The sequence below is a fragment of the Cebus imitator genome, unplaced genomic scaffold (assembly GCF_001604975.1).
Source record: "Cebus imitator isolate Cc_AM_T3 unplaced genomic scaffold, Cebus_imitator-1.0 Scaffold159, whole genome shotgun sequence".
NCBI lineage: Eukaryota > Metazoa > Chordata > Mammalia > Primates > Cebidae > Cebus > Cebus imitator.
This window is the reverse complement of record NW_016107474.1, coordinates 1,738,025-1,756,586: the sequence shown is the minus strand read 5'-3', so window position 1 is coordinate 1,756,586 and position 18,562 is coordinate 1,738,025. Positions and strand designations below refer to the sequence as shown.

The 18,562-nt window shown below is 45.4% G+C and overlaps 2 protein-coding genes across 4 annotated transcripts in view; both read left to right on the top strand.

Annotated features, from left to right (window-relative positions):
* HSDL1 (hydroxysteroid dehydrogenase like 1) overlaps window positions 1-3,323 on the top strand; it is a 29,546-nt gene extending 26,223 nt beyond the window's left edge. For both annotated transcript variants that reach the window (XM_017543603.2, XM_037743908.1), the window contains one exon: window positions 877-3,323. In XM_017543603.2, coding sequence (XP_017399092.1) covers window positions 877-975 — 99 coding nt within the window. In that variant the 3' untranslated portion in view covers window positions 976-3,323. The remainder of the gene's footprint in view (window positions 1-876) is intronic.
* Window positions 3,324-8,683: 5,360 nt separating this feature from the next.
* MBTPS1 (membrane bound transcription factor peptidase, site 1) overlaps window positions 8,684-18,562 on the top strand; it is a 61,592-nt gene continuing 51,713 nt past the window's right edge. Inside the window, exon 1 of one of the 2 annotated variants that reach the window (XM_017543597.2) lies at window positions 8,684-8,887. The gene's annotated coding sequence lies outside the window, so the exon portion shown is untranslated. Of the gene's footprint in view, window positions 8,888-10,928; window positions 11,060-18,562 lie in introns of those variants that run through there. The other variant, XM_017543600.1, reaches the window with a different exon arrangement.

Sequence of the window (18,562 nt, the reverse complement as noted above, 5' to 3'; positions counted from 1 at the left end):
GTGATTGATTGGCGGGTAGCTGTTGTGATTGGCGGGTAGTTGTGATTGATTGGCGGGTATTTGTGATTGATTGGCGGGTAATTGTGATTGGCGGGTAGTTGTTGTATTTGGCAGGTAGTTGTGTTTGGCGGGTAGTTGTTGTGATTGGTGGGTAGTTGTGATTGATTGGTGGGTGATTGTTGTGATTGGTAGGTATTTGTTGTGATTGGTGGGTAATTGTTGTGACTGGTGGGTAATTGTGATTGGTGGGTATTTGTGATTGGTGGGTAGTTGTGTTTGGCGGATAGTTGTTGTGTTTGGTGGGTAGTTGTGATTGGTGAGTAGTTGTTGTGATTGATTGGTGGGTAATTGTTGTGATTGGTGGATAGTTGTTGTGATTGATGGGTAATTGTTGTGATTGGTGGGTATTTGTGATTGATGGGTGGGTATTTGTTGTGATTGGTGGGTATTTGTTGTGATTGGTGGGTAATTGTGATTGGTGTGTATTTGTGATTGATTGGCGGGTAATTGTTGTGATTGGTGGGTATTTGTTGTGTTTGGTGGATAGTAGTTGTGTTTGGTGGGTGATGGTTGTGATCAGTGGGTATTTGTTATGATTGATTGGTGGGTATTTGTTTTGATTGATTGGTGGGTATTTGTTTTGCTTGGTGGGTAATTGTAATTGGTGGGTATTTGTTGTAATTGGTGGGTATTTGTTGTGATTGATTGGTGGGTAATTGTTGTAGTTGTTTGGTGGGTATTGTGACTGTTGAGTATTTGTTGTAATTGATTGGCGGATATTTGTTGTGATTGGTGGGTATCATGTGCTGGTCTTATTCCTTCAGTGTTGATGTTTTAGGGTTCTAACCTTACAACCTTTCTCTCTTTCATTTTTAGTTTCTTTTTGCACAGTACATGCCTGAATGGCTCTGGGTGTGGGGAGCAAATATTCTCAACCGCTCACTACGTAAAGAGGCCTTATCCTGCACGGCCTGAGTCTGGATGGCCACTTGAGAAGTTTTGCCAACTCCTGGGAACCTTGGTACTCCGATATTTGGAAAAACACATTTAATTTATCTTATGTGTTTTATTGCTGATTTTTAGCATACTGTTGATGTGTCATTTGCAAAGCAGATGTGATACTGTCAGAGAGTGCTGTGAAGAAACCTCAAGGGTGTGTGAATGGCACAGAGTCAATAATGACTGACGCTGACTGAAGATTATCTAAATTTCAGTGCTTTTCTCCTAAGCTGTTCAAAAGTAACGCTTTTCTGTTGTTCTAGGAGGCACAGCAGTCTAGTATTAAAATATAATGTGATTTGTCAGCTTTTATAATTTTGGATGTTGCTTTTTTAGGGGAATTGACTATTTCACTATAGGAGTTGTACTGGAATGTGCATCAGGAAAGACTACTGAAAAGTATTACTTTATAACTAAGGTTGCTGGTACTATTAGCAGGAAAAATCTGTGTGTATTGTGTAGCTCTAGCTGTTTGACTATCTGTTCAGAAAATGCTGCACTTCAACTGGTATTTCATTGGAGAATTATGTGTGTGTGTGTGTGTGTGTCTCTCTCTGTGTCTGTGTGGTGTCTTTGAGCAACTTTATGGTTACCATATTTTTGAAGAGATTTTTTTGTCAGAATGACTTAACATGGACTCTTATAGCATATTAAAAAATCTAGATTATTCCTTTTCATACTAAATAAGCCTACCAAATTTCATTCTGTTGGTTTGCCATGAATAATATTAACTTCCTACATTATATTTTTGTTGGTTTGTCTCAAATATGCTGTGGAATGAATTTATTCCTAGATTTGGATATGTAAGAGAAACTTGCAGTCATCTTTTGATTTATAAAGCAATTCTTGTGGATAAGTAGTGATTTCTCAGCCTCTGACCCATTTTATAACTGAAATTTTGCCCTTTAGAGCTTATTATATCTGGTTTTCATACATTTTTCTATGTAATATTCCATTCCAGTAGCATTATTGATATAAATATTAAGTATTTATGGAATAGTAAAATACGGACAAATTATGTGTGTGACATGATATATCTGTCAAAATAATAAGTTAGAAGCTTATTCTTGGTTTGTGTAATGAATTTTTGTATTTTAGTGAATACCTTTATTGGTGTGAAGATAATTATGGACAAACCCTCACAATATGCATTAACATTCAAACCTACTATGAAATGTCTTTAGTTTGGGTCTTACAAAGCCAACCATTTTTGAGAACCATATACCTAGTGCTTTGAAGACTATGTCACTATATGAATATGACAGTACATGCACATTTAAAATTCAGAGCTCAGCATTGTACGCTGACGCATAAGCTAGTAGATTGGTTAAAAGTCTGGATTCTGTAGGGTTGTTTTTTCATGATGGGATAATCTATCATAAACAGACCTGAGCACACTTTTTATGGACACAATTTTGCCCATGACATTGCCTACAAGATTTCCAGATGTGACTTGCACTCAGAAGGTCCGTGGTCAACATCAGAAGCTCTTCCACTCCTAGATCATGTCTTCAGAACTTAGATGTGAAAATCTACACACTGGGAGATGCTGTGTGACCCCCACAAGGTTTTGATGGAGTTAGCTTGGAATCCTCTTGACTTCATGCCACACTGATGTGAACTTTGATGTGTAATAAGCAGCAGCAACTTCATGTGAAAATATTGTCAGGTAGTTATATGTAAGGTTACGTGATCCAGTAATGTCTTAGATTGATAAATTAGGTATGAATCGGAATCAGTGTTATGTGATGAGCATAGGTGAACACACCTTGTCAGTGAGTCTGTAAAATTCTCTCCAGGGCAGGACATGGGCAAACATGCTGATTGGTGCAAATGTGGTGCAGAGCTGTCTGTAGCTATAGTGAAAGATGAGCAAGATCTTCTCTAGGTTTTCTAGCTTTCATTAAATGTATTTTTCCCCAGAGCTAATTTGAAAGTTGATTGGACCACTGTGGATAGGGTGTCTTAATAAGAATGTGGAAAATATGGGCCGGGCATGGTGGCTCACGCCTATAATCCAAGCAGTTTGGAAGGCCGACCGAGAACAGCCTAGGCAACGTGTCCTGTCTCTACAAAAAAATACAGAAATTACCCAGGCATGGTGGTGCATGCCTGTAGTCACAGCTACTTGGGAGGCTGAGGCAGGAGAACCGTTTGAGCCTAGGATGTGGAGGCTGAAGTAAGTCAAGATCACATCACTGTATTCCAGCCTTAAGACAGAGCAAGGCCCTGTCTCAAAAAAAAAAAGGGGGAAATAAGAACCTTTGAACCTTAATCTGTGAATTGAAAGTTTAACAATAAAAGTAGTTGTTTTGGCTTCCTTTGAAAGAGTTGTGTTGTAGATGTTTGTAATTGGGTTGTTTGGAATAATCTTTTTTTTTTTCTTAGAAGTGATTGCAAAAAATTAACTTATGAAATTCTTGGTCATAACTGATTAAAAGCCGTCACTCTAACAAATTGTGTGTAACAATGAGCCTAGCCTTTGGAAGCTACCGAGTTGAATTCTGGATCTCCTACTCCTGGTAGGTTGGGTAAGGTAAAGATTGATTTGATCATGGAATTTGGCAGTGTGGATGGAGATCATTGGTGATTTTTTTTCCATGAGCCATTTCAACCGTTAAGCTAGATTGTAATGGATTCAAGAAAGAGGGGGAAGTAAAAAAGGGAAGAGAGCAGATAGAGACAGCTCCTAGGAGACTTTTCTGTGTTTTTGTAACTTCAAGTACTTGAAATCTAATCACTTGGAAACCAGAGTTAGGTGGTTCTGTCCTCAACACCTGTTCCAGTCTATCTGTGCTGCAGTCTCAGTATTGGCCTGTGTGTTATTGTTCTTTTTAAAGATTCATCTATGTTTAATGAGTATAAAGCCAAGCACAGGACAGTCCTGAATTCAGCAGAAATATTCTATGGAATGCCTGTCTGGGCGTGGTGGCTCACGCCTGTTATCCCAGCACTTTGGGAGGCTGAGGCAGGCGGATCATGAGGTCAGGAGATTGAGACCATCCTGGCCAACACGGTGAAACCCCATCTCTACTAAAAATACAAAAATTAGTGGGGTGTGGTGGCAGGTGCCTGTAATCCCTGCTACTCAGGAGACTGAAGCAGGAAGATCACTTGAGTCCAGGAGGCGGAGGTCGCAATGAGCCGAGATCACTCCAATGCACTCCAGCCTGGGTGACAGAGCGAGATTTCGTCTCAAAAAAAGAAAAGAAAAGAAATACATACATATTCTGTGTAATTCCTATGGTGAGACTGAAGGGAAGGGGAGGAGGCTCTGGAATCGACCTTGGAGCATGTACAAACAGAACTTCTATAGCAAGCCCCCTGCGAGGACGATGTGCTTGGACAGCCTTGCACAGCCCCACATGGTGCCACTGCTGAGGGCGGGATGATGGTGCTGCAGTAGGGAGCCAGGTGCTCCGGGAGGAGGGCACAGGCAGGCTCATGGCCTTCCCGTGGCGTGACATTCCCGCCTTCAGTACATGTTTGCTCAGGTGATTGTGGAAATACTTACTGGGGGTGATCTCCATCAGTGAGCTGGATGGGAACTTGCAGTGGGGCAGGACTTGTCATCACGCTCTGTGGACAGCATTTCCCCTTACCCACAGTTTTACTTTTCAAGAGTTCAGTTACCTGTGGTCAATCAAGGTCCAAAAATATTCAATGGAAAATTCCAGAAATAAACAGTTGATAAGTTTGAAATAGCACACAGTTTTGAGTAGCATGATGAAATTTTGTGCCATCCCACACCCTCCTGCCTGGGACTAGAATTCTCCCCATGTCCACAGCTCATGTTCAAGTAACCAGTATGTCCACAGCTCATGTTCAGGTAGCCCTTATTTTACTTCATAATGTCCCCAAAGCCCAAGAGTAGTGATGCTGGCACTACAGATATGCCAGAGAAGCTGTCAAGTGCTCTTTTAAGTGAAAACGTAAAACTTCTCCACTTAATAAGGAAAGAAAAAAATTGTATGCTGAAGTTGCTGAGATCTATAGTAAAATGAATCTTCATGACACTGGGAAGGAAAAGGAAATTCATGCTAGTTTTGCTGTTGCACCTCAAACTGCCAATGTTACAGCCACAGTGAGTCAGGTTTGGTGCTGTCTGTGGTTGCGGGCATCCACTGGAGGTCTTGGAATGTGTCCCCTCTGATAAGAGAGCACTACGGCACTGCAGGCTGTCATGGTGTTTCAAGGATAAGGCGTGTGTGAAACTGCTGACACACAGCTGATTCCCTAGGCCATGCTTATTGGAACAGTTTACCTGCTCCCTGACCCAGAAGCTGGGGACACAGGCGGGATCCTCAACCTCCCCTTGCCTCACCAGCCCGTGCTGTGTAGCTGCTGTAGCATGTCACCACAGTGGCATCGACTGCCTGTCCCATTCCCTAAGCCACCAGTTCTTTTTCCTGGGGCTCCTCAGGCAGGGGTTCTCCATGCCTTGAGGACCATGAGAGGCTTGCAGTTGCAAGGGTCCAGGCTGCTGGGAGGGATTGAGAACCCTAGTGCACTGCGAGGCAGATGATGGGGAATGGGCGGGGCTGCAGCCAGATGTGAAGAACCTGTTATTCAGCAGCTTCTCAGGGGCTTGGGGGTTGGGGGCGGTGGTCAGGTTTGTCTGAAGCATCTTCTGGATGAGGGAGGTGTTCATGGGGTAGCTGTGCTTGGGAACCCTGTGTTCTTGAGCAGAGGCAGGTCTCTTAGACAAGGTCTCAAACAGTGGCTTGCCAACTAACAAGGTATGTGTGATGCACCCAAGGGACCACACATCCGCCTTGAAACTGTGCCCTTTCCCAGCACCCTGGGAGGTACGTAATCAGGAGTCCCACCCAAGGCCGCCTTCTGCCTCCTGTCATGTTCGACTTTGGTTGGCAGTCCAGATCCCCCTGTTTTCACCTCCAGGTCATGGTTCAGGAGGAGGGGATGCAGCTTGAGGTTCCTGTGTATAATCCAGTTTCAGGCAGGTGGCGGCAGCCACAGATGATGTACTGGAGCAGTAGTGCCCTCGGGCTGGTCAGTGCTCTCCTCGAGTGTGGCTCCACGAGAGGCCTGTGGTGGCAGAGCTCCAGCACTAGGAGCATGAAGCTGTCCTTGAAAAAGCCACAGACACCTAAGATGCGCTGGTGGGCGAGGCTGTAGGGAGTGGATGTCTCCAGGGGCGTCTCCTTCAGGTGCAGATTGAGCAGCAGTGACTTAGTTGCCATTTGCTTGAGAACACCTAGGTGTTTGCCTCCAAAATTTTGAAGCTCTTGGGAAAGGCACCCTTGCCAAAAAACCAGCCTGCACATAGTGCCGCTGGCAGGTTTACTAGGACCTTCAAGATCTCTGCAGAGTGGTGGCTGGGACCCCCAAGAACCACAGCTCCAGGGAGGCTTCCCTAGGGTTGGTTGGTGCCCGTGCCATCGGCTTTTCTTTAAAATAACATTTCATTGGAATAAAGATTAACCTTTCCATGGCATTGCAGAGGCTTCATTCTGTACGTGAAGCCCAAGTTTAGGAAGTTATTTTAGAACCTGAGTGGTGGGAAACCACCAATGGTAGGCCAGGATCCTGTAGCTCAGGCTTTCTTGGCAGCTCTGCAAGTCACTTTTCTCTCCCACACCCCAGCCTCCTCGGTGTATAGGCATTCTCTGGAACTGGTGGTGTTACTCTGTCCCCTGCTGTGGGGCGTCACTGTCACGTGATAGATGTTTGCAATCACTATTCTCCCCCAGTTTCCAATAAGAGGGCCATGTATTCAATGGCATGGTGACTAAAGGGCTGTTCAGAGAACCCCGACCAAGATTAATTTACCCGAAGTTGGAACAAAAGGACATCGTCAAGTTTAAGATCAAATGCTTTATGTGGTGGCAGAAGGGAGTGCCTCACTTTGAAGGTTTGCATATCCAAAGAGAGGTAAGGGTTCTCCAAAAGTTCAGAAAATCCTACGAGATCTGAGTTGGGAAAGGATTCAAGAATCCACCACCATGTGTTGAATCATATAGGAGTCAAACACTTTGTGTGTATGCTTTTTGTTTGTGTTTGAGACAAGTTCTTGCTTTGTTGCCCAGCCTGGAGTGTAGTGGCACAATCATGGCTCACTGCAGCCTCGATCTACTGGGCTCAGGAAATCCGCCCACTTCAGCCTCCCTAGTAGCTGGGACTACAGGTGCACACCACCACACCTGGCAAAAACAAAACACAACACAACTGTAGAGACATGTCTCTGTTGCCCAGATCACTCCTGGGATCAAGTGATCCTCCCACCACAGCCTCCCAAAGTGCTGAGATTACAGGCGTAAACCACGGTGCCAGGCCTTATGTGTGTCCTTCATTTAACCCTCATCCTTTAAGGTACATGTTAGTACTCCTATTATTTATTTATTTATGAGACGCGGTCTTGCTTTGTCGCCCAGGCGGGAGTGCAGTGGCATGATCTCGGCTCACTGCAACCTCCACCTCCCGGGTTCAAGCAATTCTACCAAAGCCTCCCAAGTAGCTAGGATTACAGGTGTCCGCCACCAAGCCTGGTTAACTCTTTTTGTATTTTTAGTAGAGTCGGGGTTTCACCATGTTGACCAGGCTGGTCTTGAACTTCTGACCTCAAGTGATCCGCCCACCACGGATCCAAATCCACCCAAAGTGTTGGGATTACAGGCGTTAGCCACCACACCAGGCTAGTTCCCCTATTTTTGGGATGAAGGAGGTGCGGTATAAAGAGGTTAAACAACTTGCTCAAAATTACCAACTAGAAGCCGGAGGTGGGATACGGTAATTTGTGATTCTACATTTATCCACTATATTAAGTCAGCTGCGTTAAATCACGCTGAAGGATGACGCGCTGTGATTTGTAATACTGGTGCAGTTCAGCATTACTGTGATGCATTGTTAAGTTTAAAAAAGACACAAAACCGTCTGATCTGCCTATAGCGCATCAGTACCTGAACACGCTTTCATTCCCTTGCTTGTGCCCTTACAAGTCCGGGCCGGTCCATTTACATTGAAAACAACCTGTGATCCTAGCATCTACGTCATCCAGACATCTTTTGGGCGGCAAGCTTTTCGGAGTTTAACACATTTATTCTCGTTTCTTCAAAAAGGGCAAACACGTGGCGTTACAAAGGTCCAAGGGTTCCCACGCACCGGTGCCCAGGCAGCGGCTGTGCGCTACGCGTCGCGAGGCCAGGTCCGTCGTCCAGCGGAGCCGGGGGTCAGGTCGGGCAGGCGAGATAGGGGATTTCGCCTGTTACTGACTGGACCCTTCGCCAGCCTAACGAGCCACCGCCCGGGTTAAGGGGCACCCAGGGCAGGTGCCCGGGCGGGGGTGCGGAAGCCCGGGCGGGGGTGCGGAGTCCGAGCCGCCGGTGCCAGGACGTGGATCCCTGCAGGCAGGGTCTGCGCGGGGAAACGAGCTATCCACGGATCCATGACAGTAGGCCCGCGGGGGCGGGGAGTCGGCGTCAGGTAGTCTTTCTAGATTATGGCCCAGCTCGGCTGCCTTCACGCCTGGGTTCATTTTCCGGCTTTAGCAGGGGGGGGTCCTAGAGTCACGCGCAACACAGGCCAGAGGTTCGAGCCGCGCGTTCTCGCAGTCGGGCAGCCCGCTGGCCACGCCCCTCTGCTTGGTTCCCGGCCCCGGGCTGCAAATGTCGCGAGACCTTCGTCTGTCTTCCCTGCGGAATCCCGCGGCCCTCGGCGTCCAGAGCGCGCACGCAGGCCACGGGAGCGCGGGACACGCAGGGCACGCCAGGTCGGCGGGGCCGACGCTCCCAGCTGTGGGCCTTCCTTGCCCGGTCGCCCAATCTCGCGAGAGTTGGGGGTAAACAGCCCCGAATGGAGAACCCAGGCGTGTTCGCCGCAGAGGCGTCGTTATTCCAGGCCCGCTGGCCCTGAGCTCCAGGCGGCGCAGGTACGTCAGCCGCCCGCGCGCGCAGCCTCTCCGACCTGCTCCCCTCCCCGCCTGCCCAGCCGCGGCGGCTGGCGGGCTCAGGTGTGCCGGCCCAGTCCGAGGCCCCGAGGCGAGGGCTGCGGGGTCGGGCCGGGCCGGACGGGGGAGGTGGGCGCTTGCTTGGACGCCGCGTGCCTGTCCCGCGGCCCTGCGGGGGTGTGCGCGCTCCGGCGGCTTGTTCCATTGCTTGGTTTTCTTCACGTGAAGTAAGCATTAACCGAGTTTCGACAGTACGCCCTGCTCTGGCCCCGAGCCTCTAAACAGATTGAGTTTTAGGTGCGCTTCCGGGGCAGTGCTGGCGTCAGGTTTAAAAGGCCTCGATTCTTGGCCTTATCTCGGTCTGTGTACATTGCGCTGCTGGCTTTTGGAAACGCAGGGATCCTGTTCTGCGAACTCTCAGAACAAGCTTGCCTTTTAAACCTGTAGCGTCTTAAAATCTTGCCTCGCCTTGGCATGGTTGAGCTGCCTAAGACCGCTGTAGATCGTCAATATGTTATGAAGATGTTTACCTTTCGCTTTGGGTCGAGCCCCTGAAAATGTTGGCTTATATAGTCTGCACAAATTAAGTTATTAGGTTCTGACTGACACTTCCAGATGACATGGAGGGGACTCAGACCTGAGCTGAATTCTAGAGACTGGTCCTTAAGTCTTAACTATGTAGAAAGCGTAATGTCAGGGTCTCAGTTTGTGTATGTACGAAGAGGAGGGCTGGCAGAAGAGAAGTCAGTCCTCCCAATTTTCTTTTCAATATGGAGAATGCTCTCTTCTTGTACTTATTTTTTAATGTAAGAGTTTCATTGAAGTAGAATTTACATACCATAAAATCCACCTGTTTTAAGTGCACTATTCAGTGGTTTTTAGTAAATTTACAGCTGCGCAGTCACCACCAAATCCACTTTTATAACATTTCCATCACCCCAAGACCTCTGGGGCGCATTGCAGTCAATACCTATTTTCAAACCACAGCACGGGCAACCTTTCATCTCCTTTTGTCTTTCTAGATTTGCCTTTAATGACTGTTTCATGTATTCAGATGGAAACATGTGGCCTTGTGTCAAGCCTCTTTCACTTAGCATGTTTTCGCAGTTCATGTAGCATGAATCAGGATTTCCTTGCTTTTATGGCCAAATATTCAGCTGTATGGCTATACCATATTTTGTTTAAGCATTCATGCAGAACACTTTCAGCAAATAAATTTTTTTTTTATATTCCAGTGTGTGATGTAGATGACAGCAAAACTGTTGACTGGACATGGGAGCTGGGACCTGAGCCAGACACTTGTCAAATGACTGTACTCCCCAGGCACTGTGTATAATCAAGAGTTGTTTCTTTCTATATAAAAAGGGAAAATTCCACTGTAGAGCTTGCAGAACCTTTGAAGCACCTAGGGTTGCAGTGAGATCTCTTCTGTCAGGAGGTTAACAACAACTCGGCATCCTGAGTCAGGCGTGGTGGCTCATGCCTGAAATCCCAGCACTTTGGGAGGCTCAAGTGACTGGATGACGAGATGAGGTGTTCAAGACCACTCTGGCCAACATGGTGAAACCCCATCTCTACTAAAAATACAAAAATTAGCGGGGAGCAATGTCAGGCGCCTGTAATCCCAGCTACTCTGGAGGCTGAGGCAGGAGATTTGCTTGAATGCAGGTGGCAGAGGTTGCAGTGAACTGAGAGCCACTGCACTGCAGCCTGGGCGTTAGAGTAAGACTCCATCTCATTAAAAAAAAAAAAACTAGGAGGACGGAAGGCTGAGGTGAACTGTACATTGCTCCCATCAGTGCTGCAGAAATCTGCTTGAGGAAACACATTTATTTTTATTTATTTATTTATTTATTTTGACATGGAATCTGACTCTGTTACCATACTTGAGTGCAGTGGCGTGATCTTGGCTCACTGCAGCCTCCACCTTCTGGTTCAAGTGATTCTCCTGCCCCAGCCTCCCAAGTAGCTCGGACTACAGGCGTGCGCCACCATGCACAGCTAATTTTTGTATTTTTATTAGAGACAGGGTTTTCAGCACGTTGGCCAGGATCGTCTCCTTCTCCTGACCTCGTGATCCGCCCACCGCAGCCTCCCAAAGTGCTGGGATTACAGGCGTCAGCCTCTGATCACTGCTGAGGAAACACGTTTAAGGTAAAGTAAGCAGGGTATGAAGTTTGTAGGTGCCCTATGTATGGCCAGCTAATACTGGGTGACTGAAGGGTAAGACTGAAAGTAGACAAGAGTGACATGACATGTATGAAATAGTAGACAGTGAAGACACCACAGACCAGTTTCTCACTCTTGACTGTATTGATATACTGGGATGAATTTTTTTAGTTCAAGACCACCTGATGGATAGAGTGTGCCAGAAGAAATGGTTGAATCAGGCCAAGAATACACCTTTGTTTTACCATGGTTTGGTCTGAGGTGGCTTCATTGTTAGCCTGTGAAACAATGGTAATACAGCCAAGTATGCAATTAGTTCTGAATGTGGTAGGTAGTTTTTCAGCCAACTGTTTTGTGGTCTCAACACAATTCAGTTTCCTCTGGAGCTGTTTTAGTAAGCTAGTTTATTACAAAGCAAGGCATAGCTGCATAATTAGATGATTATCTGGTGATAAAAGTCATTTCCTCTCACCTGAATTATGTTGTAATTATTTTTAAAGAGATAATTTCAGGTGTATTTGAGTTATGCCTGGAATTATGATCTTTGTGATGTTTTTTATTCTGCTAGTTGTGAGTAGGAGACCATAAGAGCTACAAAGAATGCTAGCCGTGAGCTAGGCCGGTTGCTTGCCCGGGTAATACATTTCTTCTGCTGAGTCTCCCTTCTACAGAAATCCCATTCAATCCTATTTCCTGTGTCTGTAATTTGAACTGTGTCTTTTTCAATTAGTATTTGATGCCAATTTCTTTTATTATACCTGTATTAGAGGTATAATCATACTCATGAAAAATCCATAGGTATAGAAATACCATCTTTTAAGGTTATGCCTTTATATGGGAAGTTAACCAGGTTTTCTCCATAAATAATTTGTAGAAATTAAAACCAGTAAACATGTAGTGGATCCAGTAACAGCCCTAAGTAGGCTCTCTAAGTTAAGTGATACTACAAATGATCATAGCCCTTCGGAATGACTTAGCCAAAAGGTTAATATTTTCAAAGTGTGTCTTAGGCTGAAAAGTAGCTGTCCACAGATATTTGAGAACAATTTGTAGGAGATAGATCCCTTTTAAGCTCTAGTATATGTATAAATAAAATGAAATCTAGCATATATTTGAATTTTTGTGCCACTGACTTAGCAGAAAGTATAATTTATTCTTTCTTTCCTTTTTTTTAGAGATGGAGTCTCGCTGTGTCTCCCAGGCTGGAGTGCAATGGCTTGATCTTAGGTCACTGCAACCTCTGCCTCCCAGGTTCAAGCGATTCTCCTACCTTAGCCTCCTGAGTAGCTGGGATTACAGGCGTGTGCCCCCATGCCCAGCTAATTTTTTTATTTTTAGTAGACATGGGGTTTTGCCATGTTGGCCAGGTTGGTCTTGAACTCCTGACCTCAAGTGATCTGCCTGGCTTGGCCTCCCACAGTGCTGGAATTACAGGTGTGAGGCACTGAGCCTGGCCTATTCTTTAAAATGTATTTGAAAAGGTTTCTTAAAATCCTTAAATAATATGTTTTATCTAAGTATAAAAGTAACACATGCTTCTTGTAAAAATATAAATAAGCTGGGCACGGTCGCTGACACCTGTAATCCCAGCACTTTGGGAGGCCGAGGCAGGTGGATCACTTGACATCAGGAGTTTGAGGCCAGCCTGGCCAACATAGTAAAACCCCATCTCTACTAAAAATACAAAAAATTAGCTGGGCATGGTGGGCAGGCACCATAAGCCCAGTGGGGAGGCTGAGGCAGGAAAATCTCTTGAACCCAGAAGGTGGAGATTGCAGTGAGCCGAGATTGTGCCATTGCACTCTAGTCTGGGCAACAAGAGTAAAATTCTGTCTCAAAAAAATAAATTAACTAACAAAATAAAATAAGAAAATAACTATCTGTAATCTTACAGTTGAAAGGTAGAACCACTGTAGCCATTTTGGTATGTGTCCTTCAGTGTTTGTTGTTGTTGTTTTCTTTTGAGACAGAGTGTTCGTTGCACAGGCTGGAATGCAGTGGCCCACTGCAACCACGCAGGCTGGAATGCAGTGGCCCACTGCAACCTCTGCCTCCTGGGTTCAAGGAATTCTTGTGCATCAACCTCCGGAGTAGCTGGATTACAAGCATATGCCACCATGCTCAGCTAATTTTTTGTATTTTTAGTAGATACAGGATTTTACTCTGTTGGCGAGGCTGGTCTTGAACTCCTGTCCTCAAGGGATCTGCCTGCCTTTGCCTCCCAAAGTGCTGGGATTACAGGCATGAGCCACTGCACCCAACCACGGTGGTGGTTGTTTTTTCCTTGCTCATAGACACATTTTAAGATGTAAAATAAAAATTTGGATTATTTGGTACATGAACTATCATGAGCATTTTCTCATATTTCTATTGCTGTTGTAACAGTTGACCACAAACAGTGGCCTAAAGCAACACGAATTTACTGTTTCACAGTTTTGGATGTCAGAAGTCCAGAGTTTGTCTCACTGAGCTAAAGTCAGAGTTTCAGTGGGGCTGTCTCCTTCAAGAGGTTCTGAGGAGAGAACCAGTTTCCTTTTGTTTTTCAGTTTCTACAGGCCACCTGTGTTCCTGGGCTTCCAACTTCTTCCTCAAATTATCTCAACCTCTTTGTTTCTTTCTTTTTTTTTTTTTTGCTTTTGAGATGCAGTCTCCCTCTGTTACCCAGGCTAGATTGCAGTGGTGTGATCCCGGCTTACTCCAACCTTTCCTTCCCGGTTTCAAGAGATTCTCCTGCCTGAGCCTCCTGAGTTGCCAGGATTACAGGCGCCTGCCACCATGCCTGGCTAATTTTGTATTTTTAGTAGAGATGGGGTTTCACCACGTTGGCCAAGCTGGTCTCGAACTTGTGACCTCAGGCCCAGCCAGCCTCTTGCTTTCATCTTCACATCTCTTACTACTGGTTCTCATCTCCTCCCTCTCTCTTATAGAGACTCTTAAATGACACCTGGCCTACCTGGATCATCGAGGATACTGTCCCCAATGCTTTCATTTAGTCACAACTGCAAAGTCCCTTTGGTTTATATGCTTTTGTTATAAAGTAACATTCACAGGTTCTGGGAATTAGAATGTGAGCATCTTCATGGAAGGATTGTTCAGCCTGCTGTAGGCGTAGCATTGGAAATTGCTGCATGGCATTCTATGGTATGGATGAACCGGAATGATTTAGCCAGTCTCCTTGCTTATGCACAGTTAGGTGGCATCCAGCTTTTCCCACTCATCATCTCGCAGTGTGTATCCTTGGACATAAAGCCTTGTGTGCTTCCGGATTCATACTACTTAGATTGAATCCCTAGGGAGATTTTAGAGAAGCAGGCTACCTGCCTCTGAAGAGTGAAGGCTCTGGAGCCAGGCTGACCACCTGAGTTCCCAGGCCAGCTGTCCTACTTGTTGATGGTATGGCCCCAGGCAAGTTGCTTAGCTACTTGGGCCTTAGTTCGCATCTGAAAATGGGGTAGTAATGGGTTGTTGTGAGGATTAATGAGTTAATACTTGCAGATTACTCAGAATGGCAGCTGCTACATAATCAATGCTCAGTGAATGTTAGTTTTTGTTATTCTGGATTTGTTAGACCAAAAGTTTTTAATGTTCATTTTTAAGCGTTTTAACTCATATTTGAAAATTGAAAATTGCCATTCTAAAATGTTGAATTTTTTTAAAAAATTCACCAGTAACATATGAGAGTACTTATTTTATTGGATTTTTTGACTTAATAAACATGATTTTTATTTTATAGGGGGTGTCTCACTTTTTTCTGTTAGAATGTTACTTGATTTGTTTAATGTAAATCATAGAAACTTAGGTTAATTTTAGCAGAAATTTACCATGAATCTTTTCAGGAATTCTGTCAATTTCCTAGAATGAGACATATTTAATTTCCCTTTAACTAGCTCAGTCCCATCTTTGGATGCCCTTCTGCCTAACAGTTGATGAGTCCTAAGCATTACCTCGATGCTTAGGACAGTTCTAGGCCTGACATGGCGTGTGGTCTGGTTGTGTATGCAGTGATCAGCACTGACTGAGTCTGATGTAAGAGGCTTAGACTGGCCCCTGTCACCGCATTTAAAATGCCCCCAGCCTCGTGCATCCCTGGCAAATGAAGCTAAATAAAGAATTTATGTTTTCTGCCTGTTTTGAAAACAGGCCAAACCTAACAGGAAGGTTGCACTAACAGTGTGAAACATTTGTTTCTCTGAAGCATTTGAGAGTAAATTGCAGAGCTGATACTCTGTTATCCCCCAGTGTTTTGGTGGTTCTGTCTTCCAAGCAAGGCCCTTACTGACTTGTCTAATGAGTTAGTGGGGACAAGCTATCTTTAGGCCCACTCTGGACGTGGTGGCTTATGCCTGTAATCCCAGCATTCTGGGAGGCTGAGGTGGGAAGACTTCTTGAGCCCAGGAGTTTGAGGCCAGCCTGGGCAACACGGCAGGATGCCATCTCTACCAAAAAAAACCCAAAAAAAACAAAAACCTAGTTGGGCATGATCACGGTACAGCTGTCAAAGTCAGGAAATTAGTATTGATACATGACTATGATCTGATCCACAGGCAGGCTTATCTGGGTTTTGCCAGTTCCCGAGTGCCTGTTACAGCAGATGGATGCAGCTCAGATTCACGAGTTGCATTGTCTCTTGAGTCTCCTTCAGTCTGGAGCAGTAGCTCAATCATTCTTGGCTTTCATTACCTCGATGCTTAGGACAGTTCTAGGCCTGTTAATTTTGTAGAATGTCCCTCAATTTGGGTTGCTCTGATGTTTCTGATGATTGATTTCAGGTTGTGGTCTTTGGCGCCCTGGTCCAAGCCAGCATCTTCTCTGCCCTGGCTCTTTCTGTACAGGAGCCCTCCAGATGTTCCCTGCCTCAGCCTGTGCCCCCTTCCACACAGAAGCCAGAGCTATCCAGTTAAAACGAAAGCCATGTGTGCCCAGAACTGCCTCATGCTTTCTCTTCCCATTCAGAATCAAAGCTGGAGTCCTCTCTGTGACCTGCAGGCCCTCCCTGGGCTGTCTCCCCAGTTTCCTCTGATTGCATCTTCTGCTTTCCCCTGCTTCACACTGGCCTCTTTGCCTTTCTTTCCTTTCACACACCAGGAATATTCCTTGCCCCAGGGCCTTTTCACTTGCCCTCCCACTGCCTGGATGCTCTTTCCCCAAACCCTTGGCCAGCTTCCAGCATCGTTCAGACCTTCACTGAAAAGGCTCCTTTTCAGCAGCTGCTGTAGGCAGCACTGTAGTAGAAAGCCAACCCTCTCCTGACTTGCCGTATTCTTTTCTTTATTTTTCTTTCTTATTTATTTATTTCGAGATGGTTTTTCACTCCTGTTACTCAGGCTGGAGTGCAGTGGCACGAACTTGACTCACTGCAACCTACGCCTCCCGCATTCAAGTGATTCTGCTGCCTGAGTTTCTCAAGTAGCTGGGACTACTGGCACCCCCCGCCATGCCTGACTAATTTTTTTTTTTGTATTTTTAGCAGAGATGGGGTTTTGCCATGTTGGCCAGGTTGGTCTTGAACTCCTGGCCTCTGGTGATCCTCCCGCCTCGGCCTCCTAAAGTGCTGGTATAAGTCACCATGCCCAGCTGTTTTTTCTTCTTCCCAAATGTAATTTTTATCACCAGCTAAATACAAAATCTATCCTATTTTATTCATTACTCTATTCCTACTCCTAGAAGAGTGCCTGGCTTTTAGTATTAGCTCAGCAGTCTCACCCTTTGGCTGTGTTTTATCTCTGTGTTATTCACTACCATTGGATGGAGGAGGTCCGAGTTTCCGGTTGTTGGCCAGGTGTTCCTGCTTGAGGTCCTCTCCTCCCCCTCATCTTTCAGCCTCTCCAGAGGGCACCTTCTTGCCTCCCTCCTCAGGCTGGGTGGTGCTGATCCTTGTGCACTCCCTGTGTCTCCATGCTTGGGATGCTCCGCTTCTCCCTCCCTCACGCCCATCTTTCAGTCCTGCCAAGCTCACATTCTGCAGAGCTACTGCAGTGCCCCCTCCAAGCAGAAGCCACCTCTTCACACCCCGGAGAGAGCTGTGTCTCGGTTCAGCCTCTATGGCACTGGAGACTTGCCTCTCCTTTGACATTTTCATTTCCTGCTTTTTATTTAGTGGTTTGTGTTTGACCTCCCTTAATTTAACTAGATCACACTTGGTAGGTTGTGTCCTGACTAGCTAATAATCTGTGTTTGTTCTGCAGTACCTGATAGTATCTTAACTTGGGAAGTACTCTAAAATTGCCTGATCTAATGAGTAAGTTAGGGTAGAATGTCTTACGATAATAATTGCTTTCTCTGTTTTCCAAAAATCCCAAGTTTATTGTTATTATTTTTAATTTTGGGAAGAACTGGTTACCTTAGAGATTTTTTTCATTTATTTATTTATTTTTTATTTTTTTGAGACAGAGTCTTGCTGTGTCACACAGGCGGGAGTGCAGTGTTGTAATCTTCGCTCACTGCAACCTCCACCTCCTAGGTTCAAACGATTATCCTACCTTAGCCTCCCAAGTACTTGGGATTACAGGCATGCACCACAATGCCCAACTAATTTTTTTTTTTTTTTTTTTTTTTTTTTTAAGTAGAGATGGGGTTTCACTATGTTTGCCAGGCTAATCTCCAACTCCTGGCCTCAAGTGATCTGCTCACCTCAGCCTCCAAAAGTGGAAACATGCCCGGGATTATAGGTGTGAGCCACTGTGCCCAGCTTTTTTTTTTTCATTAAAAAACCCCCAGGCCCTTAGGTACTTACCTAAGTTGTAGGAGAACATCAGCCATCTGTTCTGCATGGGCTGTTACAAGTTCACGGTCTTTACCTGTGAGTGAATTATTTTAGAACAGGTTTAATTAAAGTTGATCTAAACCAGTTAGGTCTAAGATATTCTCACTACTATTACTTATATTTGTGTTATATGTAGCCCAAATGTGTCATGGATTCTTTAGCTTGAGGCAGAATAGTTTTAAGAGGCGTGTTTGTTTGTTTTTTAAGTGGAGACAGAGTCTCACTGTGTCACCCCGGCTGGAATGTAGTGGTGTGATCTTGGCCCACTTAACCCTCCAGGCTCAAGCGATCTTCCTGAGTAGCTGGGACAACAGGCACACCACCATGCCTGGCTAATTTTTAAATTTTCTTGTAGAGATGGGGTTTCTCCATGTTCCACAGGCTGGTCTCAAACTCCTGGCCTCAAATGATTGTTCTTTCCTTTTCAACACCAACAACAAAAAACCTGCCTTGAGTGAGGAACCTATTTAATAAATATCTTTTAAATATAATGCATTTACTGTGATAGGAGAACTGTCTTACCAGTTGGTCTTCTTTGGCCAGTAGTCTTTAAGCTAGGTATATGCTTCATGTCACTATTTTCTTTGCTGCTCCATTGCAGGATGTATCAAGCATAAGGCAACTAAGAAGTAGGGCTTACTCCTGAGGAAAGTTCTGTTAGGGTGGCTTTGGGTGCCCTCTGCGTCTCTGATCTTTCTGTTTGGCTCTTTGTTTTTGCTCTTGGA